The sequence below is a fragment of the Dunckerocampus dactyliophorus genome, chromosome 9, assembly GCF_027744805.1.
Source record: "Dunckerocampus dactyliophorus isolate RoL2022-P2 chromosome 9, RoL_Ddac_1.1, whole genome shotgun sequence".
Classification (NCBI taxonomy): domain Eukaryota; kingdom Metazoa; phylum Chordata; class Actinopteri; order Syngnathiformes; family Syngnathidae; genus Dunckerocampus; species Dunckerocampus dactyliophorus.
This window is the reverse complement of record NC_072827.1, coordinates 2,913,819-2,941,629: the sequence shown is the minus strand read 5'-3', so window position 1 is coordinate 2,941,629 and position 27,811 is coordinate 2,913,819. Positions and strand designations below refer to the sequence as shown.

The following is a 27,811-nucleotide window of genomic DNA, read 5'->3' as shown; positions in this document are numbered from 1 at the left end:
CTCCAGGTGCATTTGTTTGGACAGATATAATGATAACAGCAACAACAGGTCAAAAGAGGTACATTTTTTGGCAGTAGGCCATAGCTATAGATGTAAGGACGGGATGTAAGCAAACAGCTGGATATCAGCTCTCAAATTCAACTCTTATGAGCTATTTATGTTGTCATCATTATATTTGTCCAAACAAATATACCTCTTGTTGTACCAAGCATTAAAATGAACAAGAAACAGAAGAAACGAGGGTGGTCTAATATTTTTTTCCCCCCGTGACTAGGCCTGTCACAATAACAAGTTTTGCTGGTCAATAATCGATATTATCAACATTTTCTGAGACAATTTTTTTTATTAATTGTCATGAGAGGTGTAATTCATATTTGAGCCACTAGATGGTACTCAAGTATAGGCACCTGTGTGAGCCACATTAGCTTGACACAGAAGTTGCCTGTATGTATGTTTTTGCAATGTAGCCAGCGACACCGTCTAAGCGCGCACTATTTTGCACTGTTTTCTTTACATTTGTCGACCAAACGCCTCAGCCCGAGGCACCTCCATCTGTATTTTTTTTTCCCAGTTGAGAAAACCGTCCACATATCTGTAGTGGCGAACTAAAATGAGAAACGTCTTCTCTCACTCGGTTAAACAGTTCAGGAATTGCTGTTTGTGACATGTGCATATACGTTCTCCCATGCAATTCCTACTGTCTGTCAAACATTTCTAACGTTTCTCCAAATGTTGGCTTTTCAACCATGCTGAAAGGTTGAATTCCTTTTGCAGTGTAGACAGCGACACTGTCTGTGAGTGCGCACAATTTTGTGCTGTTTCGCTTTAAATTTACTCCGCCTGTCGGGACGAAGGCTCAGCTGCACATCCACACTGGAGCTGTGGCATTCGGCTCAGAAACATTTGTGCCTTCATTCATATTAGCGTTTGCTTGCTAATTTGCTAAATGCTAGCACTCTGTCTGTGTATCCACTCACTAGTAGCCCCATCAGTTCATGTTCAAAGACTAGGTGGGACACACACCGGTCAGACTAGATAGGGCAGCTGTAGTCTGAGAGCTTGGTACAAGATCCAATCTATTTATCCTCTAAAGGAGGAGGCAGGTCCAGACAGGAATGTTTTGGCTCTTCAGTGGTGTAAAATGACACTCGCTAGGATACAATGGAGTGGGGCCTCTGCCCGCCAACAATGGTCGTACCGTATTTTCCAGACTATAAGTCGCACTTTTTTCATACTTTGGCTGGTCCTGCGACTTCGTTCATTCATTTCCTATGCCTCTTTTCCTCACTACAGTGGTGGGCGTATGCTGGAGCCGATCCCAGCTGACTTTGGGCGAGAGGCGAGGTACACCCCGGACTGGTGGGCAGCCAATCGAAGGGCACCAATTAAGCCAAAAGGCATATTTTGGGAATGTGTGTCCCCTCAGAAGCAACACAGAGGTTGAAGAATTCAATAGATTCAGCGATCCGGAATGAGATCGGGAGCTCGGTGAACTTGCCTACCTGTAACTTGCTTGTTGGTCTCACCGGCTTACGTTAATTTAGCCTTTTCAGCCTCCCAGGTTTGTTCTTTATGTTCTTGTGTAACTGAATACCGGACACCTATTCAGCCTGTTGGTCTGTGTGCTATTTTGTAGTTGAGTAACTTGCCTTTCCACATTTGAGGTATGTTCTTGGTCTTGAATTTTGTGATAAAAATGTCTAAATAAATGCAACTTATATTCCAGAGCAACTGAAATATCTTTTTTTCCTCTTCATGACGCATTTTTTGACTGATGCGACATTATAGAAAATATGGTACAACATTGGTTCTGTTGCTGCTGTGTTGTGCAATACACTTGCTCGTAAATGACGATGTGGTTTTCCTTTCCATTTTCTCATGCACCCCCAATTTGTTATAGTGTATATAATGAGTTTGATATAAGGGTCTAGTGGTTAGCATGTTGGCCACACAGTCACAGTCTGGAGATCGGGAAGACCTGGGTTCGATTCTCCCTTGGGCATTTCTGTGTGGCGTTTGCGTGTTCTCCCCGTGTGTGCGTGGGTTTTCTCCGGGTACTCCGGTTTCTTCCCACATTCCAAAAACATGCATGTTAGGTTAATTGGTGACTCTAAATTGTCCATAGGTATGAATGTGAGTGTGAATGCTTGTTTGTCTATATGTGCCCTGCCATTGGCTGGCGACCAGTCCAGGGTGTACCCCGCGACCCTAATGAGGAGAAGCGGCATAGAAAATGGATGGAGTTTGATATAGTGTATGTTTTTGTGCCACTAAATAACCAACGAGAGCATGTTCCAAGCCATGTGTCTCCATTGTCCTTCCATCTTCAGACCACACCTCCCCCACTAAAAGCTCTATTTTCACTGAGCAGAATGTCGTTGGTGCATGCACGTCCAAATTAGCTGGCTAAATGAACCATTAAACTGTAAATTAGGCTGTTTTCACGTCGAAATATCAGTGTCATGCTCTGATGACATGGTGTAAGCGTGTTGTTTTACCTTGCTACACGTCCTTATAGGATGAGAGGAACATAAACAAGAGACAAGGGATGTCCTCGAGTGCCATGTCTGCAGTCCTTTTATATACTGCAGTGCGAAGGGGGGTGAATGGAGTAGGCCTTCACAATGCGTGAATGAGGCCATTAGTCACAATTACAACCACTGTAAACTTCATAAACAGCAGTTCATTGGAGTTTGTCCACATTGTCCCTGTGAGGTTTGATGTGATACAACGGACAAAGGATGCTTTCCCTCCCTCAGATTAGGTGCCTTTTACACCTGGAGGCGGTGTCACACCTCCAAACCACTTCACTTCCAATCAACATGTATGCAGACACTCACACAGTGGGTTTTTGGGGGGCGGGGGGTATTGTGCAGGGTTGTCAGCTCTAAAGGGGAAGAGGGGCTCTTGATGTGCTGCATCGCCACCTACGCCTCCAGGGATGGACGCAACGTGAAGGTTAAAGTTTGGCCAGCGTTGCAGCATACTATTTTATGTACCTTTAATGCAAAGAGATGTCTCCTCGCCTTTCTGCTCTTCTCTTCTGTGGGTGTCACTCCAGATTAAAGATGCTTCAGTGCGGTGGTTGGACATCCTTGTCCTCAGGCAGAGGTGATGATGGCATGGATGAGATGCGCCATACACTAAAATGAGGGTGGAGAACAAAGGATGTAAGAGGAGGTTATTGTTACATTCATGCACAATGACGTGTGCAATTGGTAAGTCTATTAGATACAGTAGATACATAGAAAGATAGAGCCACCTAGTGGTCAGGAGGAAAACACTTCAAGATCAATTTAATGTCTGGTGATTCAAGTTTTGCTTTTATTTACAAAAATGCGTTAAGTATTATAAATATATATATTTATAATATGTATGGAAACCTGTTAAGTATTTTTTGGGGGGTAGTCATTAATATTTAGTCACATAACAAGATAAGGCAAGGCAACAAATAATATAATACTCAAGGTACTGTAAGTAAAATTTTTAAAACCAGTATATAGAAACTGTTTGTTGCTGTGCACCAATACACTCGAACTGCTAACAAGAACATTGTTAAATTACGTGCCAAAAACGTGTTTTCTTTATTTCCGATACATCTCTTGTGTTGGACCATTGATTGTGTACCTGATATTCATTTTCTGCAGATTTGTTTGAAGTTAACGTGTAAAAACTCTGGAAGCAAAACACAACTTAATAACAAACACAACTATGGTCCACAGTAGTGTTATTGATAGTTAAAGTGAGACGTTAAATCCAATATGTTATGACATGATTCAACATTCTTATTGAAGAAATAATATATTTGTAATATAGGACATGTTTTGCTTTCATCTCCTGTCCTGGCTAACCTATTTTTGTTTGGTTGGTTTCAGAAAATGATGAAAATGTCCTCTTTTTTTAAATTGTTTTCATTGGGCCATTAAATTGACCAGCATTAGGGCACTCTGCTGCTTGTGACATCATGCCTGAGAAGTTGCAAATGCTGTATTTGCTTCTATTATTTCAGATTTTTTGTGTGATTTCTTGTCCAGTAAAATTTGAAAAGAGAGCCTTTGTTTTCTTACAGTACGATTTTTCTATACAGAAAAGACATTATTGTACAGCATTAGCATTAAGAAATGAATGTCGGTCACGTGATGAACGACGCCATTTTTTCTTGGACGCTTAATAGCCGCTGCCATTAATAGGTGTGTCATCTTCATCAAAAATGGAACACGACGACCACCCCAGCGCCGTCATTTGCAGCTTCTGCGGGAATGCGTACACGCTACCCGGTAGTATGTTTAAAGTATTTCCATGGCGATAAACCGATAACATCTTTATCTTTACTACAAGTTGCAGCGCTAGATAGTTACCGAGCTAGCGGCAATAGGAGGTATTACCTTTTGATGTTGGCGCACCAGCGCTTAGAGTTAAACTTGTTAGTTGATATGGTAATTTGTGAACGAAGATCATCACAGTATTTCAGATGAGTCAGGATATGTTTGTCTTACCACTTTTCAGTCAGTTTGATGCAGAACTGCGTTAAAATATTTACTTTCATGAAGTGAGATAATCATGAAGCCTTTAAAGTTAAAATTCGATGCCTTTTACAAGTACGGTAGTCAGCAGAGGTGGGAATGTAAGAAAGCAGTTTAAGTTACTTCATCTTGGCCTAAAAGTAATACATCTACACGTTAGGCACATGTGCACTTTGTGATCTCCCCTCCACACTGCCACCCAGTGGACTGGAGTCGCTCTTTTTTTTGCATTTCTTGCCCTTTTTTTTTTTTTTTACTAGCATTTGCTTTCTGTTTCATACAAAACAATCAGAGCTCACACAGGAGGTACTACAGTAGTTGACTTCATGTGCTGTTCTGACCTAATGTTTTTTTTTTGTCCATGCACTTAGAAAATGAAGTTGAAGGGAATCCACCTCGCGTGTTGATATGTGGCCACATCTTCTGCACATCCTGCCTGCAGTCCATTGAGTGCAGCAACGTCGTGAGGTGCCCTGAGTGTGAGGTAAAAATGACAATAACCTACTCGTCACTTATCGTCCTTTATCTCTGTTAATTAAGTTCTTTCGCTACAGGTTGCGTCAAGCCTACCAGAAGAGGGCGTATTTGGGCTGCAGGAGGATGCACGGATCATTGGCCTCATCTACACAATTAAAATGAACAAGACAAGAAGGTGAAACACTGTTCTGAAGGTGCAGCCAATGTTTTGTTTTAACAGTACAAATTTTAATGAGGGACACGACCTTTGTGTACCAAAGCCAGAGGTTTGAGAAGTCAAACAGTCGCATAAGAATGTATGCATCCCCAAACGTCGATGGCAACAGCGATGAGGAGCAGGTACGTTTGGCTTTGGGGCACTAAGTTTATATATGATTCATATTTCATTCTGAATGCAACTTGGAAATGTGTCTGAAGATAACCAGAGAGGAAGTAAAAACATTTGTGGCCTTAACTATATGATGATTGTTGATGTACAATGTTTCCATCAGCCAGTGAATCTTGAGGAGATTGAGAAGGCCATAGACGAAGCATTGGCCACAGCCGCAGAAAATCTGGCCAAACTGGAGTATTTACACGAGGTGGAATATTCACTCCATTGAGGTTGTAGACTTAAGTAAACACAACACTGAGCTGTACTTGTGTTTCCATCTGTGCAGACCTTGACTACAGGCTTTGCCGAGCAGGTCAAGCAAGAGCGAACCCGACTGGAGACAGAGATCAACCAGGCTGCTGACAACGCGCTGAACGCCACCCAGAAGTGGTACAACTACAAATGGCACCTTCTAGCATGGAGCCAGAGACTGTGTTTCAAATCGCGCAGCCACCCTACGGAGGAAACCCATTTCAACAGCTTGTATCCGCGACCTCGTTCTTTCGGTCACGACCCAAAGCTCATGACCGTGGGCGAGGGTGGGACAGGAGCATAGATCGACCGGTAAATTGAGTGCTTTGCCATCCAGCCCAGCTCTCTCTTCACCACGATGGTCAGGTGCAGCAACCGCATTACAACCTTCTCTCACTCGTAAACAAGACCCTGAGATACTTGAACTTCTCCCTGGGGCAAGACCTTGCTCCCAACCCGGAGGGTGCATTCCACCCTTTTCCGACTGAGAACAATGGACTCGGATTTGGAGATGCTCAGTCTCATCCCAGAAGCTTCACACTCAGCTGCAAACTGCCCCTGTAAATGTCGACGGTCACGGCCTCATGAGGCCACCAGGACCACATCATTTGCAAATAGCGAGATCCTTAGGCCCCCAAACTGGACTCCCTCGACGCCTTGGCTGCGCCTAGAAATTCTGTCCATGAAAATTGTGAACAGAACTGGTGACGAAGGACAGTCTTGGCGGAGGCCGATGTTCACCTGGAACAGGCTGAGCCTACTGCTGGCAATGAGAACCAGGCTCCTGCTCGGGTTGTACAATGACCGAATAGCATGTGCCTCCAATCTCGTACTCATGGTTGAATTCCACAAAGCACATGTAGACTGCTTTGGCAAACTCCCATGTACCCTTGCAGTAGAGCAAGGGTTGTAGAGCTGATCCAGTTTTACGCGACCGGGACAAACATCACATTGCACCTACTAGCCAAGGTTTGACTACGGGCGTATCCTTCTCTCCAGCACTCTGGAATAGACTTTCCCAGGGAGGCTGAGAAGTGTGATCCCCTTTAGTTGGAACACACTGAGAAGTACGGCGGAATGCAGTGTCGGCACCAGGATGTTGCACTCAACATGTCCCAAATGGTGAATGTGCAGCGATGGAGCATAACCACCCGCAGTTATCGCCACCTTGGCTATGTGGCGGAAGGGGAGGGGCAAACTGGAGTGGTTGCGATTCACAATCCGAAGAAGAGGAAGCAGATAAATATTCGTAATAGTTAGGGGTGTAACGATTTGTTTTAATAACAATTCGATTCATATCAGGATTTGCTGTTGTCGATATGATTCAAGAACGATATTGGTTCATTTAGAACGATACGATACGATCGGATGTGATGCAGTAACTTTTTAGCCAAAAATTCAACCAGTCTGACTGTGAAATAAATACCTGGATGCTGGTCAGTGCAGGTAAACTTTCCTAGATTCCCGTAGTTTTTTTGTAAGGGAATCGGGTATAAGTCCATAAGTATAAATCCAGTATAAAGCGTGGCGATGACACCACAGGCAGACTGCATCGAGTGTAGGGTGTAGTGAAGAGGAGAGCGTCTAGAGTCGCTCTTTACAGGACAAAAACTCTCAAACTCGTGCTTTTTGGAGAGGATGTGTCTGCTCTGTTTATTCAACTGCAATGTGCATCCGCATTGTAACCCTTGGTAACCACAACAGTCGCCTTTACGTGACGTCATTCGTGCGCCCCGCTCAACAGGCATGACTAATCAACTTTCAGCAAATCAAACTGTTACATGAGTAACGTTTTACACCTTCATCATTAAAAGTGCTGATAAAAAAATATATATATATATGTGTATATATATAGTATATATATATATATATGTGTATATATATATGTATGTATATATATATATGTGTATATATATATATGTATATTTATGTGTATATATATATATATATGTGTGAAGCCGTGCTTAAATCCATTGCTTTATTTTCTAGTATTGATTCAATTGATTGATTACCCTTTTAAACGATGTTAGATCGATATATGTCGTCCGGAATGGAAGCTTTCTGAACACAGACCAATATTGTTGTACGATAGGAATATAAATCGATACATCGGTGTAGTGGATGAATCGTTACACCCCTAATATTATTGTGGCAGCAGTGGCTTAGGAGTGGTGGTTCATACCCTGCTTTCACCATCACAGCCATTTGTTGTGTCTTTGGGCAAGACACTTCCACTTGCCTCCAGTGCCGCCCACATGGCTGTATGAATGTTTGGTGGTGGTTGAAGAGGGTTGTAGGTGCGAATTGGCAGCCATGTTTCCATCAGTCTACCCCAGGACAGCTGTGGCTACAGGTATAGTGGAGTGGACTGTGGAGTGAATCAATAATGGGTTTCTCTGTGAAGCGGTTGGAGTACCTTTGTAAGAAGGCGTTATATAACACCAATCCATTATTATTATAATCATTTCCAGTAAGTGTGCAACAACAGTCACAGATGTGGGACAGTGTGTGATTTGGAGCACCGCCAGAGTTCTGTTACTTACTAGTACTGTTTCTTTTGTGCCATAGGCGAGATGTGCAGCTCAGTCAGCTGAACAAACTGGAAGCTCGCTTCTCCAACAGCCAGGCAGAGGTGTGCAGTGTCAAAGATAGGATCACTTTGCTGGAGAATGCCATGCAGAAAGTCAAGAAAGTGCGCTGTGTGCCCTTCCTGAAACAATACGGTGACTTGGATAAGGTGCGCAATTTCAAGTTCACACTAATAATGAGAATACAAGCCGCACGATGGTCTAGTGGTTAGCACGTTGGCCACACAGTCACAGTCTGGAGATGGGGTTTGATTCTCCCTTGGGCATTTCTGTGTGGAGTTTGCATGTTCTCCCCGTGTGTGCGTGGGTTTTCTCCGGGTACTCCGGTTTCCTCCCACATTCCAAAAACATGCATTTTATGTTAATTGGTGACTCTAAATTGTCCATAGGTATGAATGTGAGTGGGAATGGTTGTTGGTCTATATGTGCCCTGCCATTGGCTGGCCACCAGTCCAGGGTGTACCCCGCCTGTCGCCCGAAGTCAGCTGGGATAGGCTCCAGCATGCCCCCGCGACCCTAATGAGGGGAAGCGGCATTGAAAATGGATGGATCGAAGTGTCTCTCGCCACATTGCGGTTTGAATTTCGCATTTTCACACTATCACTCTTTTTCAAACATATATTAATAAATCACGAGGTTTCGTGGTTGAATATGGCTTATTAGTCAAAAATATGCATATTTAAGCAAATTGTACATTTTTTTTTTTGCCAAAAAGTTGTTTTCTTTATTTCCGATACATCTCTTGTGTTGGACCATTGATTGTGTACCTGATATTAATTTTCTGCAGATTTGTTTGAAGTTAACGTGTAAAAACTCTGTAAGCAAAACACAACTTAATAACAAACACAAATACGGTACACAGTAGTGTTATTGATTGTTAAAGTGAGACGTTAAATGCAATATCTTATGACATGATTCAATATGCTTATTGAAGAAATAATATATTTGTAATATAGGACATGTTAAAAATGGCGTTTAGAAGATGCATTCAAATTGTGAATGTAGTATTCGTCATTGGTCACTAGATGTCAGTAATTGTTTGGTGAGATAATCGCCAGACTTGATTGCTAGGGCAACAGGCTTTTTTTTTTTATTGCAGGTTTAAATGATCTCACAACAGGCACAATAATAAAAATCTGAATAACACAGGCTACTGTTACGGCAGTAACCCACGACAAGCTAAAACTCAACCCATCACTTCCTGTTCGCCACACCGAACACATTTCCTGCGATACACAAGAACAAAGTTTCATTTATGTCTTAAATGCCTTATTTTCTCTGGTTATGTTTATTATATTGGGTAATACAAATGCAAAGGTGATTATTGGGCTGTTATTTCATGTCTAGAGGGCTCTAATTATGTTAAAACCCGTATTTAGAAGATTGTAAACAGGTTTCCTATGCTCCAACTACGAAAATATTTCATTGATAAATAAAGACTCCTACTTGGCAAAAATTAACTTCTCATGGTCTGTTCTGGAACCAATTAACTGCCATATACGAGGTACTACTGTATGATGAAAACAGTTGCATTTCACTGGCAGTAGCTATTAAAATCATATGTGTGTGTGACAGGTTTTGGAGACTCTGCAGGCCCCTGTGGATAACCAGTCCTTCGGTATGAAGTGCCTGACCTTGGGCTCTGGAATGAGGTTTGTCTCTAAGAGAGAGTTAAGCATTCATGCAGCCATGATAATTGTATGCACAGGAATATAAATAATATTAAGGATGTTAGATTTGCCGCTATTGACATAAAAATTACATATCGGTTCATATCAGTATCTGATTTTTTTGTGGCGCTCAAGTGATGATGTCGTGCTCCACTTAGCAAGTTTTGCCTTCAGGTTGTAAATAAAACTTGAGTTTGGTCTTGTAGCTTTCCAAATCATGGTATTTACCGTAAATTTAGCTGTATAAGCCGCACCGGTGTATAAGCAGCACGCGTGGCATATTGTGGTGTGCATGAGTCCGTGAGGACTAGTCAGCTTTCTATTTGACAGGAGCCAATCATGAGCTATGCAAAAAAACTCCCAGTGAGCTTGTCAACCCATTGGAAATTGCAAGATGTCATTTCTCAATATAACAGTCTAACTCACGGTTTCATATTACAAACATTAAACTCATCACACAGCAACTAACACTCAAATGGTATACCTCAGAAATATTGAAACATGTATCAATAAGAGTATAACATTTGAAAAAGCCAACATTTTGAAGTGTTCCCATAATGCATTTTGTTTGAGAAAACCATTTCATTGGAGGAGTATAGAAATCTGCAATGCTGCTTTGGTCCACCAGAGGGAGCCAGAGGACCCAGAGTCCAAAGCCCAGAGGAAAGCTGACGTCATTGCAGCGCCCCAATGAATGTGTTGCTCAGATGCAATGCCGTATGGGAAAACTTGGGAAGAAATGTTTTTTTTAATTTTATTATTATTTTAAACTCATATTGCAACATGTTTGTATATTTGTATATACACCTTTTGAGTATTAAGTTGCTGTGTGATGAATTTAGTGCTGTTAGTAAAGTGTGACACCGTGAGTCAGACTGTAATGTTATACTGGTATATACACTGACTTCCAGTGCGTTGACAAGCTGGTTGTGAGTGTACTGATAGCTGGTGATTCCTCACTGACTCACGAGAGGCACAGTATTTAAACAATTAGTACACTGTAAAATCCAATAACCCTCGCAACTCTGATAAATAAGTAGAACAAACTTATGGGAAAAAAGTTCATCTCACTTGAGTGTACCAAAGTAAAACGTTAACTGTTGTGGTCAACTCTAAGCATTAAGTTCCATTTACTTGTTTTTTTTTTAAAGTAAGGTTAACGAATGAATTTTACAGTGTAGTAGTTCTTAAATAAAGGTGATGTCACAAGATTAGAATTTAGCCATAAATTAGCCGCAGCGCTGTATAAGCCGCAGGGTTCAAAGTTTCAGGAAAAAGTAGCATCTTATTCACCGGAATTTATGGTCATTAGCTGTCTTACTTGTTGATAGTAGGAGAGCAAGTTATTTTAGTCGACTGTTGCTCATGATTTTTATAAATTACTTTTTGTTGAGACAAAATGGCATATTTGTTATATTAATTGCATATTGCAGTATTTTTCTTATTTTGCACTATCAAGAAATGCATCCAGAGGCATCGCAGTAAAAGAGACGTTATGTGTTCATTCGTTATACCAGATGTTACCCGACATTACTTTAAGGAACGTTTTGCTCCTTGTATCAGTATCAGTTGATATCGTTAATAAGGTTACTGGTTCGATCCTTGCTACCTCCACCCAGTCACTGTTGTCGTGTTCCTGGGCAGGACACTTCACCCACCTTGCCCCCAGTGCTGCCCACACTGGTGAATGAACGTTAGGTGGTGGTTGGAGGTGCGAATTGGCAGCCACGTTTCCGTCAGTCTACCCCAAGGCAGCTGTGTCTACCACCACCAGAATGAATGAATAATGGGTTCACTTCACTGTGAAGCGCTTAGGGTACTATATAAAACCAAATCCATTATTTTCAATGAAGTGCTGGACAATACTGGATACAGCAATCCCTCGCCACTTTGAATTTTGCAGCTTTGCTCCATTTTGCAAAAATGTATTAATAAATGATTCCTGTTTCCTGGTTGAGTACGGCCTATTGTTTGTCAAAAAATATGCACATTTAAGCAAGTTGTAGGTATTTTGGCCTAAATTAAGCATTTTCAAATATAAAAATTGATAAATGAAGTAAAATACAAACTTAAGGCATTTAGAAGATGCATTCAAACATGTTGTGATGATATGTAGTATTCTACACCGGTCACTAGGTGTCAGTAATGTTACATTGATGAGACAGTAGCCACCGCAGGAAGTACTGTACAGAACAGGAAGTAAAAAAAAGAACAGGTGTCAGTCTGTTATGGCTTAGTGTCTCTTATGTTTACTATGTTGAGTTATAGGCGTGTTATTTCATGTCTAGAGGGCTCTAATAATGTTTCAAACCGTATGTAGGAGGTCGTAAACAGGTTTTCTATGTTCTTATGAAAATATTCTGTTTATTCACTGGTCACTGTTGGGTCTGGAACCAATTAACCATGATAAACAAGGGATTACTATACAGTTGTCCCTCATTTATTTCTTCTAAGCTTATGAAGCCAAAAAGTTAACACTTCCACACGGAATGGGAGGAGAAATTTTGTTCACTCTTATCATATTGAACATGCCATGGATGACTTCATGGAGAGTTAAGGTAGTTTGTCATTACTGCAGCCTAGTTTTTCAATGTGTTTCAACTAATAATAGACCATAGTCTACCACGAAACAGTCATCATTTATTAATTTCTGAAAAAACGCAATATAGCAAGGGATTAATAATGGAACCACGATATTGCCTGTATTGGTAAAAAGTCAATATCAAACATCTGTAAATAATATGTCTGTTTGGTGTAGTGTTATTTTCAGGTCACTTCATCAGGCACAGAGTGTGGGCTTGTTTATCAAGATGGACATGAGCAAGCCAAACACGTAGGTCTAACTAATCTTTTGATGAATGTGTACGTCTTTTGTGCTGGAATCCTTTAGATTAAAAAAAAATAAAATAAAATAAAAAAATATTTCAGCCTGCCTGTTATGCCTCCCCCACTCTACCAACATGGCGGCCTCACCCCGAAGCCTCCCCAGCATCATGTTCAGGCTTTAACCAACAGCCCACTCAGTCACAGCAGAGCAGAGAGTCCACGGAAGCCGATGAAGAGGAGCACAAGAAGGATGAGTCCGTCTTATCGCCGCGCCTCTCTGAGCCCGACGCGTCGTAGCAACCCTAGTCGTCACAACTCCTCCTCCTCGGAGCACGCACCTTCTGACGTTGTCATCGAGGAGGTGATACAGGAGGAGCAACAAGATGGTATGTGTAGGTTTAACTTGTGGCCGCAGCTGTGGTATCTATAGAGCCAGGTATTTCCTATTGGGAGAAATGTCTTAGTTGTATTAGATGAGAATGAGGGTTTTTATTATTCAAATGTGAAGGACCCAAAACCAACCAATTTGTGTCTTTTGTCTAGTTGTCCCTCCCACTGGACCTGCGTTGGCCAATGACAAACGGAGGACACACAGGAGAGGAAGTAGGCACATGTATGGTGGTAGGAGGAACGGTAAGGAGGTGTTACCACATACACACATGTTTATACTTATTCGGCACATGTTTTGGCGCTTGAATATGCTTCGCTGCTCTTCAGATAAAGTCAAACCTCAGTTTCCATACTCCCCAGTTTGTAAAAAAAGAAAATAGACTGTATAGGGGGACGCTGTAGAGACTACACAGAAGCATAATCCACTCTTGAGCAACAGCAATCTACACGTAGTTACAATGGAAAGCTTTAAAAAACAAAACAAAAAAAACTGTTTAAATGTGCCTTATGACCAATACCCTTATTAGACTCTTCTGACAATAATTATAATAATATATTATGGTTATAATATAATAACTTACAGAATTATTATAGTATTATTCTGATTAATAAAATGACTTAGGCTGTCGGTCAATTAAAATATTTAATCGCCAAATCTTGTCCATAGTTAACTCATAATTAATCGCACATTTGAATCTATAATAATTAGGGCTGTAAATCTCTTTGTGGTAAACGATTTGATATGCATGAAATTGTATGTAAAGGGATATCAATTTTGGAAATATGGGACATTATTTGATTCAAAAAAATAATATACAGTTAGAAATCCCACAGTTTTTGCATGTTTAATGGGAGCGGCCATTTGTCCCACTTTGTTTGATGCTCCTTGAATGCACCTAACTTTGTCCCACTCTGCACAGATAGACTACTATAACTTTTTTCTTTCACCTCATATTTCGCAAACGCTAATGCTATGTGGGAGTGCATAAAGGTAAGATTTGATGACCTTATTGAATGCTAATGTGCATATTTGTGCGGTGCACCTCTCTGGAAAACAAAATCCAGGCTCGTACTGGTGGATGGTGGGTCTGAATTAATTTTGTGCTTTTAATTTGATGTTTTTCCTGTCTTAGTTTTACACAATACTTAATGAATAAGATAAATTAGATCACTATAATGTACGTATGTTTTGTTGATGTGTTGAAAATCTTTCCCGGTGACTAGCTAGCGCACTGCTAATGCTAATTCCATCCATTCTCGTCTTGAGCCATGGTCACATTTACACAAGCTCCCAAATAGCTGTCCTCAGCTATGCCTGCCAGTAAATATCAGCTTGTGACCCAAATGTTAGCTTGCAGTTTAAAACCCAAAAAAATCAGCCGAGGGGACGGGTCACATCTTAGTTGGGATACTCGTATGCCAAGGTACTGCTGTATAAATGACAAAAAAAAAAAGGCCGGCAGTGCTCCAGTAACTTTGCGCTTCTCTCTGGCAGGTGACTCAAATCACAGCGACAGTAGATACAAATAACTTTGGTCTTGTTGTGAGAGCTATCTGCTCGGGCTTTCAATCTAAATTTACCAATCAAAATACCCTTTTTTGTCCATTTCTCCTTAGTATTTGTTCCTGCTTGTGGCTCACAGTCACCGCTGCATTCCCTCAAACTACGGTGTGAGCCAAGGGTCAAACAGGACGTGCGCACGTTAATTGCACGTCAAAAAAATAGTGCCGTTACAGGAACCTTCATGCATTAACTTTGACAGCCCTACTACCAAAACATTCACAAGGTAAACTCTTATTTGATTGTTATTGTTGTCGACGTAGCCGTTTTGCACTGAGCAGCCAGGACAGAAGGGCGTGCACCACTTTTGAACTTTATCATTTTCATTTTCCGAGGCCACGGTTCTGAGTCGGAAAAGGCCGGATTGAACCTTTTGGTTTGGTAGGGAGGTCCTGCCCCAGGTGGAGGAGTTCAAGAATATTAGGGTCTTGTTCAGGAATGAGGGAAGGTTGGAGCCTGAAGGTTGTCTCTCAGCGGGCCTGGCAACACCTTTTGTGTACTCCTAGTAGAACAGGAAGAGGTGGCTGGAGACTGGGAGGTCTGGACTTCTTCCTGAGACTGCTGCCCCCACGACCCGGGCCCGGATAAGCGGAAGAAAACGGACGGATGGATTTTCTGTTCTATAGTTGGCATCCTTTAAGAATTGCAGTAACATTTGTCGTCTTCCTTTCAGTCAGTCAATTGGTGGTGGTGACACACGTGGTCAATCCCTGTCACTTCTATGTACGCTACGTGGCAGAGAAGTGGGAACATTCTCTCTTGTCCAAGAAAGTCAACTGCTTTTGTGCACAAGACAATAGCTGCTTCACCTCCATTGACACAGTGGAAACTGGTGTGTGCGGTGTTTGACTTCCAAACTAAATAGTGTATGGTTGTATGGTGGCTAACATGGATTTGTTTCCTTACAGGCTCTGTGATCTTCGCAAAGGGCAAAGACGGTCTTTGGTGTCGGGCCAATGTGCTGGAGCTCTTCCAAAATGGCCATGAGGGGACAGTGGACGTCTGCCCAGTCTCCCAGCTTAGCAGCGTGCAAATCTTCTTCACTGACTACGGCTTCACAGAGAACATCAGCATGGAAAGGTGAAAAGAAACACCACCGTGTGACAAATGTCTGGTATCATAGACCAGTGGTGCTCAACTGGTGGGCAGGGACCCAAAAGTGGGCTGCAGATCCATTCTGAGTGGGTTGCAGGCAGCAAGTCAAAAACGACATTAAAATATGTCTCATACAACTCACATCTGACACATTTTAAAGTCAAATTTAGCAATATTTTCTCTTCCTGTAAAATACACTTTGGACATATACAATGATGTATATTAATGTTTCAAAAGATGACAGGCGATTTAAAAAAAAAAAAAAAGACACCTTTTCTTGGTTTGTCTAAAATAAAAGTAGAAAAAAATAAATAAAATAGATGAAGGTATAAATAAAAAACTTGAATGAAAGTTTAAAAAATTCTGAAAATAAAAATGACTTTAATAAGTGTAAAAATGACTTCAATGTGAAAAAAATAAAAATGACTTAAGTGTAAAATTTAATTAAAGTACATTTAAATAAAATACTTAATATAAAAAAATAAATGTAAAAATAAAAATGAATTAAATAAGATAAAAATAAAATAAATTAAAATGAAAAATGGCTTGAATAAAAATTTTAAAAAATAACATATAATACATTTAAAAAATAAATAAATAAATTACTCAATGACCATTGGAAGATGTGGGTCCTGGGTTGAGAACATTTGGGAACCCATGTCATAGACCGTGAATATACTGTAACTAGGGCATCTAGTCCTGATTGGTTAAGGTCCTGATTGGTCTAAGTAATTAAAAGGTGTGTTCTAACACTTGTCTGTATACAGTATGCACAATATATGTGGTATGCAGCAGCAACAAAGTTTGATGGACTGCATACAGGTTTTGCAGGGAGGGCGCGACTCCAGAGTCCTTGGTGAACCATGTAAATTACCACCTGAGAAAGGTGAACGAGGCTGTGAATGCAGAGATGGCCCGCTTTTTTCCTCAGGCCGTCCGGTGTTCCCTCAAGGATCTTGTCCCCTACTGCCTGGTGAGACCAGCAGCCTCACTGAATGTAACTTTACAAGTCTCTAACATGCAGTGTGTGTGGGGGGGGTGTGTGTGTGCGCGTGTGCGTGCGTGTTCAGACAAAGGGGTGGAGCCAAGAGGCACAGGTGGAGTTTTGCAGAGTGGTGGGTTCTGCTGCTGTGGAAATGCATCCTTTGGGTCAGGACAGAGACTTTCTGCTCGTGGACCTAAAGAGAGGTCCAGTGGACCAATCCAGTGACGTTGCTATTTCTGTCAGAGAATACTTGGTGTTTGTGGAAGTGGCCAGGTACATGTGACTCCAAACTCTTGATATTCTTTGTCATACGTTCCAGAATGTTACCACTGTTGGCAGGTTTTATTGTCCAGTTAAGCCTGGCAGGAGGCCGCTCAAGTACTATTCTGCTGTGTACCCCAAAATCCTCATCAAGTACAACGCAGTGGTGTCACACATCAACAGCCCTGGTGACTTCTACATTCAGCTGGTACTTAAGAATTTAAAGTCCACCATGGTCAGGTGTGTTTTCCATCTCACTCAAAGAGTCCGTGTCCACGTCCGCACCAGACTGACAGCATGGAGTCCTTGTTGCTGTCAGCCAAGCTTCAGGATTGTTACAACGCCAAGGTGACAGCTGGAGATGACGACCTCGTCATTTACTGTCCTGTCATTGGACAGGCTTGTGTGGCCCGTTTTGAAGACAACTCGTGGTACCGAGCTGAGGTCATAGGTGAGGATGTTGTATCACTGCTGTGACGTCCAACATGAGAGCAGTAGAGGCAGACTTTTTGATACAGATTTTGTTACAATGTGTACCTAATGGAGCACAATGCAGAAAAATCACCATGATTGCAGTTGAATGAAGAAAGAAGATAAGTGTGTGTCTGTCTCTCAGGTCATCCGGGGGACAGAAAGGTGGAAGTCCACTACATTGACTTTGGAAAAAAGGCAACAGTGTTGGTCAGCGACTTGAGGAAGATAAAGGATGAGTTCTTCTCCCTGCCAGTCTTGGTAACATAAGAACGTTCTCTTCGGTGTACTTCTTCTCTGGCTCCAGTAAGAAGGACATGTTTTTGTCTTGCAGGCCATCCGGTGCTGTCTGGCAGACGTGCTTCCACTGTCTGGAGAGACGTGGCGTGACGGTTGCATCAGTCGCTTCGTCAGCCTGGCTCATCACAAACTCTTCGAAGTTGTGGCCACAGGTAGACGGCATGTTTTTATTTCACTGCAACAGGCAGCAGCTTAACACATGGCTTTCCCCTCGTGTCCTTCCAGAAAAATCCCCCAAGACAGAACCTCTGCCAGTCAAACTGTATGAGAGTGACTCGATCGGCTCAGTCACTAACATAGCTGAGGTGCTAATTGCAGAGCAGCTAGCCTGCTCGAAAGAGGGGTAGGATTACTCTTTTAATGACACATTTCACCTGCCATCATGGTCTCTTAGGGCATACTCGCACTAGGTCATTTGTGCCGTGATTTCTCCTCCCTCTCCAGAACCCCGCTGGCCTGCATTCACACTGATTCAAGCATTCTATTCTGGATTACTGCAATTTTTCTTACTCTGTATTTTATTCCGTTATGAACTATGGCGATTATCATGAATAACTTTTATGAAGCGATTGCAGTCATTCTTTGACTTTGCTACATTGCCTGCGTGTAGGCCTGTCACGCAAAATTTTGCTGGACAATAATTGTTCCACAAATGATTGCCGATAAACGATATTATTGTCATCATTTTGAGCCCATTTTTTCCATTAATCCATTCAATACCAATTACATATTTATACGTTTTTATACACCTGATTGCCCGATACCAAAGACGTAGTTAAATGTCTTTTACGTATTGTTGCGCAAGAGGCAAAAAGAGGTGATGATGCAACTGCTGACCAAAAGAAGTCACTTTTGGAGCAGGTTTAAGCCACAGAAATGGCCACAAGGTGGCAGATGTGCATTTGGTAAAAGCTCTGCATAGATCTTTTGCTTGTAAAAGCGCACTTGACAGCAAGGAGGACGTGGAAGAGCATGGAGGAGTGTAGCCTGCAGAAGGTAGGGAAATTTTAACGTATGCGCACGTACACACGACAGTTTAGTTCCAAATGTGAAAATTGTAAATAGTTCATGGTGTTATATTTGCAAAAAAAATTTTGGATGTAAAACAACCCCTTTTGGTATAGCTGTTTAGATATTTCAGCTGTCACAAAAGCAAAATATTTGTGTCCAAGTGAAAGTTATGCTTGATATGTTTCCTTTCACAAAAAGCTTGTTTTCTCCCTTTTTCTAGTCGGGAACTGATATTTTCCTGAAACGTATTCTAGTGCTGATTACTAAAGAACTGAAAAAGTTAAAAAAACGGGAGTCTAATGTTTCTTTTGGTAGGTTCCATGTTTATATAGTCATAGAACACAATATTCTGTGTGCCTTTTTAAAAAAAAAAAAAAAAAAAAAAAAGCGTCAAAATCGTCTAAAATGGTTGCTACTGAAGGGGTTGAATGTTGAAAAATGCCTGGGATTGAATGAGTTAATGTGATGCTAATACAGTATATGGCATAATAATGCGAGTATCAAAAGCAATAAACTTTTCATTTCTCATAATCGGAATGTCAAGAGCTTTTATATAAATAAACTATCAATTTTAAACAAAAACAAATGAAAATAAAATGCACTCTCTCATCAAAAATGGCACTTAACTCTTTCAATGCCAAGATGTCTATTGACGGATTCAAAAAGTAACATTGACTGCCAAAGACGTTTATTGACTTATTTTGCTTTTTTTTTTTGCAGGAGCGACACATCAAAGTCTTATTCATCTTGTGCGTGAATTTCTGACTTGTAGGCAATGTATTTCTGTCCCAGTAGGGGGCAATAGTTCTCTTTTCCTCCAACCGGCAGTGACAGATTGTCTATGAAAAAGACGGATTGTGGGTTGGGGGGGGGAATGCCGAAACACATGCAGAAACCGAGAGGAGACAAAAAATACAGAGCTTGTCTGGCGGTGGATCTGCCTTTAGTAGTGACGTGATCACGAAAGATAGATTTGATGTCGGTGACGTAGACGCAAATGCAGTTGACAACAGCAGCCGAAGCAACAAGCTAGTGGTTAGCGTTGCTGAGCCATGTGCCGCGACACCGGAAGCAGTTCAGAGTCTAATGACTCAGAACCCGACCCTGATTTTTCTGACGAGTGGCTGCTGTATGGATCGTCAGCAGCAGGGATTCATCCAGCAGATCCCACCGTCACTCTGCTTGAATTTGCTTCTGTTTTTTTGGTCAAAATCAGGTGTTTTTGCTGAAACTACCCTATGTTCTACTGCAAATATCAAAAGACCCAAAAAGGCTTGAAACAAACTTTTTTTTTTTTCCTGATGAAAGAAGAGAGTCTAAAGTTTCTTTAGATAGTTTCAATGTTTATGTAGTCCTAAACCTCAACATTCTGGAGGTCTTGAAAGCTCAGCGAAAATGCCCAGTAACTCTGGCAGTATCGAGCTCTCTCCTCTGAACATGGCTGGCAGTCAATGGGTTAAATAAAAATCACAATATTTCTGATGTTGAATCAGTGTCACTTTTGTTATTGTCTGAATATTAACAAAAAAAACCAGAAATAACACATACTCTGAAGTTCACATCGTGTTTCAGCTCATTTGCATGTACACTTCCTTCATTGACTTTTGTGCGGAATACGCTGTTTACCTTTAATGAGGTGTGACGTTTGGTCAGAGTACATGTTTTGGATGCAGCAAAATACGTTTGGTGCACAGTGAGGTGTTACACTTCACGGCAGGTGAAGGTAAATTCCACCGTTGTGTATTACTTATTTGTCTTTGTCGCAAACTTTTTCACATCACGAAATGACGGTGCGCAAACGGGCTGAAACCGACATCAGATGGCGTTTTATACACAACAGGCACCAAGAAGGTATCCCATCGCCGCGCGCACGACATACACGGCCAGTGCGTAGCAGCCCCGCCGCTCCCCACTGGGACAAAGACACAGAATGACAGGAGGGTTCAGTCACTCTGTTCATTCCGCTATAGAACCAATGTGCACAGGTGTTGAGACAGATACAGAGTGAACCCTCTTTTCATCCAGCCTGTGTGGTAGACAGAGTGAGCGAGCGAGAGAGAGGAGGAAAACAAACACACATGCACATGTCAATATATCAAGGCAGGCAAAAGGATCAAATTTGTATTTATCGTGCAGTTAATTGATTTATTGGTTATCGTGACAGACCTAAATGCGTGCATGTGCGTTTGCAAGGAATGGCGCCAGGCCCAAGGCTACTACCTCTTACAATTGTGCCAACATGCGGAAGCGAGCTGCGTTTTGGGGCTACGTTCACACCGCAGGGTATGACGACCAATTCTGATTTTTTTTGTGTGTGTGGAAATCCAATTTGTTATGTGGTCATTCACATTGCCAAAAAAATCCGACTTGTGAACGTGATGCGTCCGGGAAGACAAAACATGACGTGACACACATTGCCCTGGTTTGTGCTCTCCTTGGCGCAATTGTGGCAATTTCAAACATTTGGTGCAGTGGGAGTCAACATTTCCTTAACCAAATGATCCCACGTAGAAGATTAAGAAGGAAGCGGGCAAGACTTTTGGTTACGGCAGTTTGTGAAGAACTTGCTGTGACGCCTGAACGCACCACTGTGGGTAACATACGCTAGCCAGTGGTGGTGTGCTTATATATTTTTGAGCTTTTAAGTGGGCCCAGGCACATTACGATTGGCCGAGTGTGCGTACGCCCTAAGCGGAATTCCCTCTCCTGCAGACTCAAGTCCACCGACGCAGAGGTCGCAAACGATGGCGCCATCTGGGACCTGCCGATTGGGCTGAATGCTGACGATAGGGCTCTCGATCCTTCTGACGGCCACGACAGCAGGGGGGTTCAGTTCAAGCCTCAGCTCAGCTTCCCCAAAAGTTTGAAGGACGTGAAGGTCCGAGTGAGCCATGTCGCCTCGCCCAGCAGCTTCTTCGTCCAGTTCGCCCAAAGTGACGCTCAGCTCAAGAGGTCAGAGTGAAAGGCAGACTTAATGTTTCCATAAGACCATAGCAATCTGGCATACACATGATGGTCTGATGTGCTTTAGCGAAGTAGCATAGCCGCAATGTGCATGGTCATTTGTTGCTAGGCAGATTTGACAATTCCTGGATCGGTGTACCAGTGTTAGGATGGCACAAATGCAGTACAGTTCAGATATTTTGGTTCCTTTTACAACATTTGCCAGTGGAAAGTACATCAAGTACATTGTGTACTGGTGCTGTCATGCTTGGTGTGAACGGGCTACACAATGTCGGAGTTTGTCTTCCAGGTTGAATGAGCTTCTGAAGGAGGAGTGTGAGCGCTTGGAGGCTAAAGAAGTGGAGTGGAAGCCCGACATGACCTGTGCAGTTCACATAAACGGAGTTTGGGAACGAGGACAGATCTGCTCCGATGTCACGTCCAGCAGCGTCGTGGAGGTATTAAAGGGATACTCTGGATTTTTTTGACATGAAGTTATGCATGACATCCCCATCAGCAGTGACCTTTCCCCCCACTTCGTCCCGTGAGCTGAGTTCTGGTCGGTTTTGGGTGTTGAGGAAAGTAGTTCCGCCTAGTTGGTGGCCTCACGTAAGTTAAATCCTTTTGATTCTCAAAACAATCAAAGGAGTAATAATACATTTACACCACAAAAACATTTTTCGCGAAAAAGTCTGCCCTCACAATCTCACAAAATCAGTAAATATTTTCTCTCTTTGTATCGCTGCACGCTACAAGGACTGCAAACTTCATGTAACTTCATGTCAAAAAATCCAAACTGTCCCTTTAAAAGGAAATCTGCACTTCATCATCCACAATCCTTATATGAAATATGAGCACACACGTCTTTTAGTGACGGAAATGTTAGCTCTTTTTAGAGAGCAGCTTCTTTTGGATCAGCTCACTAAAAAGAGCCGGCTCCTTCGGCTCCTCAGATTTTGTTGTTGTCTTAAATGAATGTATTACCAGATGGTGTGTATTTGTGTAAAATGAATTACCAATGTAAAATGTTTATTATTTAAATACATTAATTACAACCTCAATGAACAGCTATGAAAATAGATTACAATATAATATGAAAGCACAGACACATCTCAATAGACAAATTAGGTCAAATCTCTTCATGCACATTTCTCACGAACGAATCGACTCTTAAGAGAACCGCAGCGTGTTTAACCCTGCCCCTCGCCCCACTTGGCATGGACACAGAGACTTCCCACACATCTTGACCAATGACATTCACCTTCAACAGGAAAAAAGATGAGGGGGAAAAAACTAATCGACTTCCAGCAACGTGAATTTGTTCGAGCCCGACACATCACTAATGTCTTTCCCTTTTCTGTGCGTTTAAGAAAGGAAAAACAGCTAGCATGAGGGAGCTAACAATGCACATCATAGGACACCCCTACAAAGCCCTCCTAAAAACCTCCAACAAGGCTTTCTATCCATGCTGTGACCATGCAGCAACAGGGACATTCATGATAACATGTACAATGTGCAATTTGCTGTATTGGGATCATTTGAAATATCACCGGAACGTCTTCCCTGGTTGCATTGATTTCACAGAGCGCGTAGATAGGAACTAACGCTTCTTCCGTCAACAACAGAAGCGAGTCAAGTGCGTGTCTGTTTGCTACTAGAAATCACGACAGACTTCGTGAGAACCGCCGCCGCCGAGGTTGCATCACAACGAACCAAGAATCGTTGGCGCTAACAAACCCTGCAGGGATAGAAACTTCTTTTACCCCTGCTCAAAATAAACTGGAAAAGACGCCCCAGACCAGCTGGAGTAAGTCACCATGATATCGATCGTGATACATGGAGCACGTAGCACATGATATCGCGACACGGCCCATCTCGCCGTGTATAAACAAAACATGGAATGTGGGCTCATACTTTCCACATCATTTGATTGTCTATTCCTAGTTGTTCATGTGCTGGTCTTGTTTCCTAGTCAGTACAGATTAGCGTCATATCACATTGTTTTGCTAGCTGTTGTTCTGTCTTTAGAGCACACAGAAAAGAGACACGTGTGGTCATGTTTCACATAAGGATTGTGGATGAAAGGTACCATTTATTAAAAAAAAAAGTGATTTTGTCTCTGTTGCCTGGCAACAGGTGAAGCGCTGTGACCACGGCAACAAGGTAAAGCTGGATTTAGGCAACCTGCGGCCTCTGCCGTCCTCACTGGAGGGTTCCTTTGCGCTGGAGTGCTCGCTGACGGACATCAGGTAAAACACACACATGGCACACACACTGTTCAGCTGTTTGTCTACACACTCCCTCCCATCAGGCCAGCAGGGGGCCAACCCACATGGACCGCCACAGCCTGTGACTTCATGTCCTACTACCTGTCAGGAGCCTCAGCTCTCATTACCATCCAGGTCTGAAAAGCACCTTCCCCTCCCCACTACTCCGTGACACCCTCATGCTCCAGTTCTGCTGCTGTGACACGGTTCCAATGTGTGTCCGTGGTTGCCAGGAGCTGACGGATCAGCGTCCGGTACCGGTCACCTTGCTGTGCACCGACAAGATGGGAGAGTTGGTCAGCATCTCTGACTTTCTGGCCAGCGAGGGTCTCGCCCTCAGGGAGAGGAAGCCGGCGTACGTGTCCACAAGCAAGCACAAAACATGCATGTTTGGTTAGGTAGACGTAGAACTTCCCTGAACTGTGTGTGTGTGCGTGCGTGCGTGCATGCGTGCGTATGTGTGTGTGTGTGCGTGTGTGTGTGCGTGCGTGCGTGCGTGTGTGTGTGTGTGTGTGCGTGCGTGCGTGCGTGCGTGCGTGCGTGTGTGTGTGCTTTTGCAGAGCTGAAAAACTCCAAGAAAGCAGGATGCAAGCGGAGGGTTCAAAAGCGGCGAAAACAATGCCGATGCCTCCTGTTTCCTCCTTGCCAACCCCGCCCGTCCGCCCTAAACCCACCCCACGTACCACCAGGCCCACTGAGAAGGTGACCACACTGACAGCAGATGGATCTGACGTTCCTAACTGCCCGTCTGACATCATGTTTGTGTGCACGTGCAGGTGAAAACAGACTTGTACAAAGCACCTGAGCTGCCTCGGCTGGGCGTCAATCACATGACCGTCTCCGCCGTAAGAGAGGACGGCCTCATCTACGCCAGAACCCAAAATGCAGGTGCGTTGCCCCCACCCCGTCCTGTCCTCTCCCGCTGACAGACGAGGTGTGCTGGTAACACTTCCTCCCCATCAGTGTGTCTTTTAGCGCAGCTGCGGGAAAAGATCCAGCAGAGCATGAAGACGCTGCCCAATCAGAAGCCGTACACCTGGAAGACGGTCCAGGGCTGCGCTGTCATCGGACCCGACATGCTGTGGTACCGGGGTCAGCTGCTGGAGGTCATGGGCGGACATGTCAAGGTCAGAGACACCCTTGAGGTTTCCACCATTCTGAGGCACTTGCTTTAACCTGCTGCTTTCCCAAACTGGTCCTGAGTCAGTTGGACTTACCGGTGCCAACTTAGTTTTACCTGCGGATACCGAGTCAGCTTGGCTTACAGACTCGCAGTTATCTTTACCCTCTGGTCCTGAGCCCGTTTGACTTAACCTGAATGAGTTTATCAGCTGGTTCCGAGTCCGTTTGACCCTTCGATTGACTTCCATTGGATCGGTTTTATCTACCAGTATTGTCCAGTTGGTACTGGTTCTGAGGCAGTTCAACCTGTGTGTGTGTTGCACCTTCTGGTTATGAGTGAAATTGACCCACTTCTATGGATCCCTTTGAGCTGCTGGCTCTGAGTCACTTTGAGGCGTACCGGCTCAGGTTGGGCGACTTGTGCTGACCCGCTTTAACTCAATGGATGGCCATCGGTTCACCCACAGGGACCAGGTCGGTTGGACCGTTTGGTGCCGGGTCCTGCTGGCACGGACTCACCAGCAGTAGGTCCCGTTTGACCTGGGCTGGTACCGAGTCGGCAGCTAGAGGTCTTGCAAGTCATGGATGCTTGCCGTGAAAGAAGCGTCCTTGTGGTTGCAGGTGCAGTACGTGGACTACGGCCTGGTGGAGAACATTCCGGTGGTCCACGTGTACCCCCGCCTGCTGTGTGGCGACATTCCTCAGCTTTGCGTGGCCTGTAGGCTGCACGGCGTCAGCCCTGTAAGACCGTGTGTGTGTTACTGCACATATCCGTGTAATACTGCACACGACACAGTGGTGGCGTCCTTGTCCTCAGGTTGGCGGCAGCTGGCATCAGAATGCAGTGGAGCTTCTCAAGGAGACACTCCTGTATCGCCATGTGGACGTGGACGTGCTGGTCAGAGGCACATAGACACACACATGCGGGCACACAGGTTGGTAGTCTGCGCTGTGTTTGTGTGTGTCCACATCAGGAGGTGCCCAGTGACCCCAGGCAACCTCTGACAGTTGAGATCTTCATAGACGGAATGAGGCTCAACACCATCCTGTGTCACCACAAACACGTCACGATGGACTCCACAGCACTGAAGGTGTGTGCGTGTGCGTGCAAATGTGTGTTTCATCTAAATGTGTCGTCGTCGTCGTCCGCAGACACCTTCCCTGCCATCTGCTGTCACCATCCTGGACGGGTGGGACTTGGACACAGAGGTGCTTGTCATTAGTTTGTAGACACTTTGTCACGCTATTGAATGAGAAGGCGTCAACATGTGTGTTGTCTTCAGGGTCTGACGGAGCCTCAGGAGGTGCTGCTGGGGCCTTTCACGGAGTCGAGCCCACCTCGGGAGGGAGAGCAGCTGAAGGTCCAAGTGAGGCACCTGCAGACTCCCAACGAGGTAGCAACCGTGAAATGTCCTCCTAAAGACATCATGGAGACGTTGGAAAGATTCTGACGTGTGGGCCCCACAGTTGTTCCTGTGCTGGAAGGACACCACTGACCTGCTGGTGGAGGGTGAAACTCTGGACCAGCTTCTGACCACGGTCAACGCCGACAAGGACGGTCTGCAAGCACTCACCAACTTCCCTTATGGTAACCAACTAGTCCACACTTCTCAAAATCCAAACAGCAGGTCAGAACATTTCATGAGGCTTTTGAGATGCCTCCACAAAAGAGTACCAGCGATGGCAAAGTGTGATGATAACCATAGACGCCCAGTCAGACCTATAAAAAGCCACCAGGTGACGGAATAGTGCAGTAGACAAACACTGGGCTTCTTCTGCTTGATGGTCTCCAGGCGGTCCGTGTCTGGCAGAGTACAGCAACGGAAGCTTCTACCGAGCAAAGATAATCGAGATCATCAGCGCAGACCCCGTCATGATCCTGGTCCAGCATGTGGACTTCGGCTCTCACGACACCGTGCCCACCAGCAAGTAAGAACCTAATCTCCCGGGGGAACGGGGCTGGTGGAGCAGCATATCCAACGGGAAGAACTGTTCCTGTCAGGCTGCGTCAGATGCCCGTGGAGCTGCTGCGGTTTCCCGTCCAGGTCCTCAAGGTCCATGTGGCCGGCTTCAAGGCCCCAAGTGCCAGTGTGGAGGGCGAGGTGCTTCCCTACAGTCCAGAGTGGAGCGTGAAGGCCACGCTGGCCATGATGGACCTGCTGCACGGCAACCTCACAGCATCAGTGGAGGTACCAATCCTAGTTCTCCACAAGAGGGCGCAGGATGTCTCTCCTAAGCATCTCCTCTGCTTGTTTTGTCCAGACTTGGGAGCCGGAGCTGTCGGTGTTGCTTTACAACGAAGACGGGGACTTGGTCTTTTTGCCTCTGGTGGAAAGCGGCCTTGTTGAACTTCAGTGAAGATCCAGTTCCGTTTTTTTTTTTATTATTATTATTTTTAATTCTCATTTTTCAGTTTTGCATCCTCTCTCTGCAGGTTCACCAGATGTCCTTCCTGTTGGGTTTTTCATTTGCACGTCACAAAGGAAGTTCTTGCTTTCACTAAAACAGTTTGTTTGGCAGAAGCGCATTCTTGAAAGGTCAAAGTTTTTTCTTTCTCAACGCTTCTCATGTTTTATCACTCGACTGTGCAAAACTGAGAACAGACGGCATTAGACAGACGGACATTAAAGCCTGTTGTTCTTCAACGCATCCCGACTCTGATTGTCACACCAAACATCTCATTCAGAGAATAAAGG

General features: G+C 43.7%; 1 protein-coding gene across 2 annotated transcripts; it reads left to right on the top strand.

Moving 5' to 3' along the window:
- Positions 1–4,114: 4,114 nt before the first annotated feature.
- Positions 4,115–27,764, top strand: rnf17 (ring finger protein 17). Of its 2 annotated transcripts, XM_054787230.1 has the most exons (38): positions 4,115–4,277; positions 4,895–5,007; positions 5,078–5,175; positions 5,261–5,339; positions 5,492–5,581; positions 5,660–5,763; positions 8,194–8,362; positions 9,789–9,865; positions 12,642–12,716; positions 12,812–13,095; positions 13,253–13,342; positions 15,334–15,492; positions 15,569–15,740; positions 16,578–16,728; positions 16,826–17,013; positions 17,080–17,209; positions 17,290–17,452; positions 17,618–17,733; positions 17,807–17,924; positions 17,998–18,115; positions 21,496–21,735; positions 22,037–22,184; positions 23,863–23,975; positions 24,038–24,128; positions 24,227–24,348; positions 24,554–24,695; positions 24,770–24,881; positions 24,957–25,120; positions 25,737–25,856; positions 25,933–26,013; positions 26,090–26,206; positions 26,268–26,324; positions 26,399–26,509; positions 26,583–26,703; positions 26,909–27,044; positions 27,118–27,304; positions 27,378–27,480; positions 27,550–27,764. In XM_054787230.1, the coding sequence occupies exons 1-37, from the start codon at positions 4,211–4,213 to the stop codon at positions 27,471–27,473; spliced, it is 4,719 nt and encodes a 1,572-aa protein (XP_054643205.1). In that variant the 5' UTR covers positions 4,115–4,210; the 3' UTR covers positions 27,474–27,480; positions 27,550–27,764. The 2 variants fall into 2 exon arrangements, with proteins under 2 accessions (XP_054643205.1, XP_054643204.1); XM_054787229.1 differs by having other exon boundaries at positions 27,378–27,764.
- Positions 27,765–27,811: the final 47 nt, after the last annotated feature.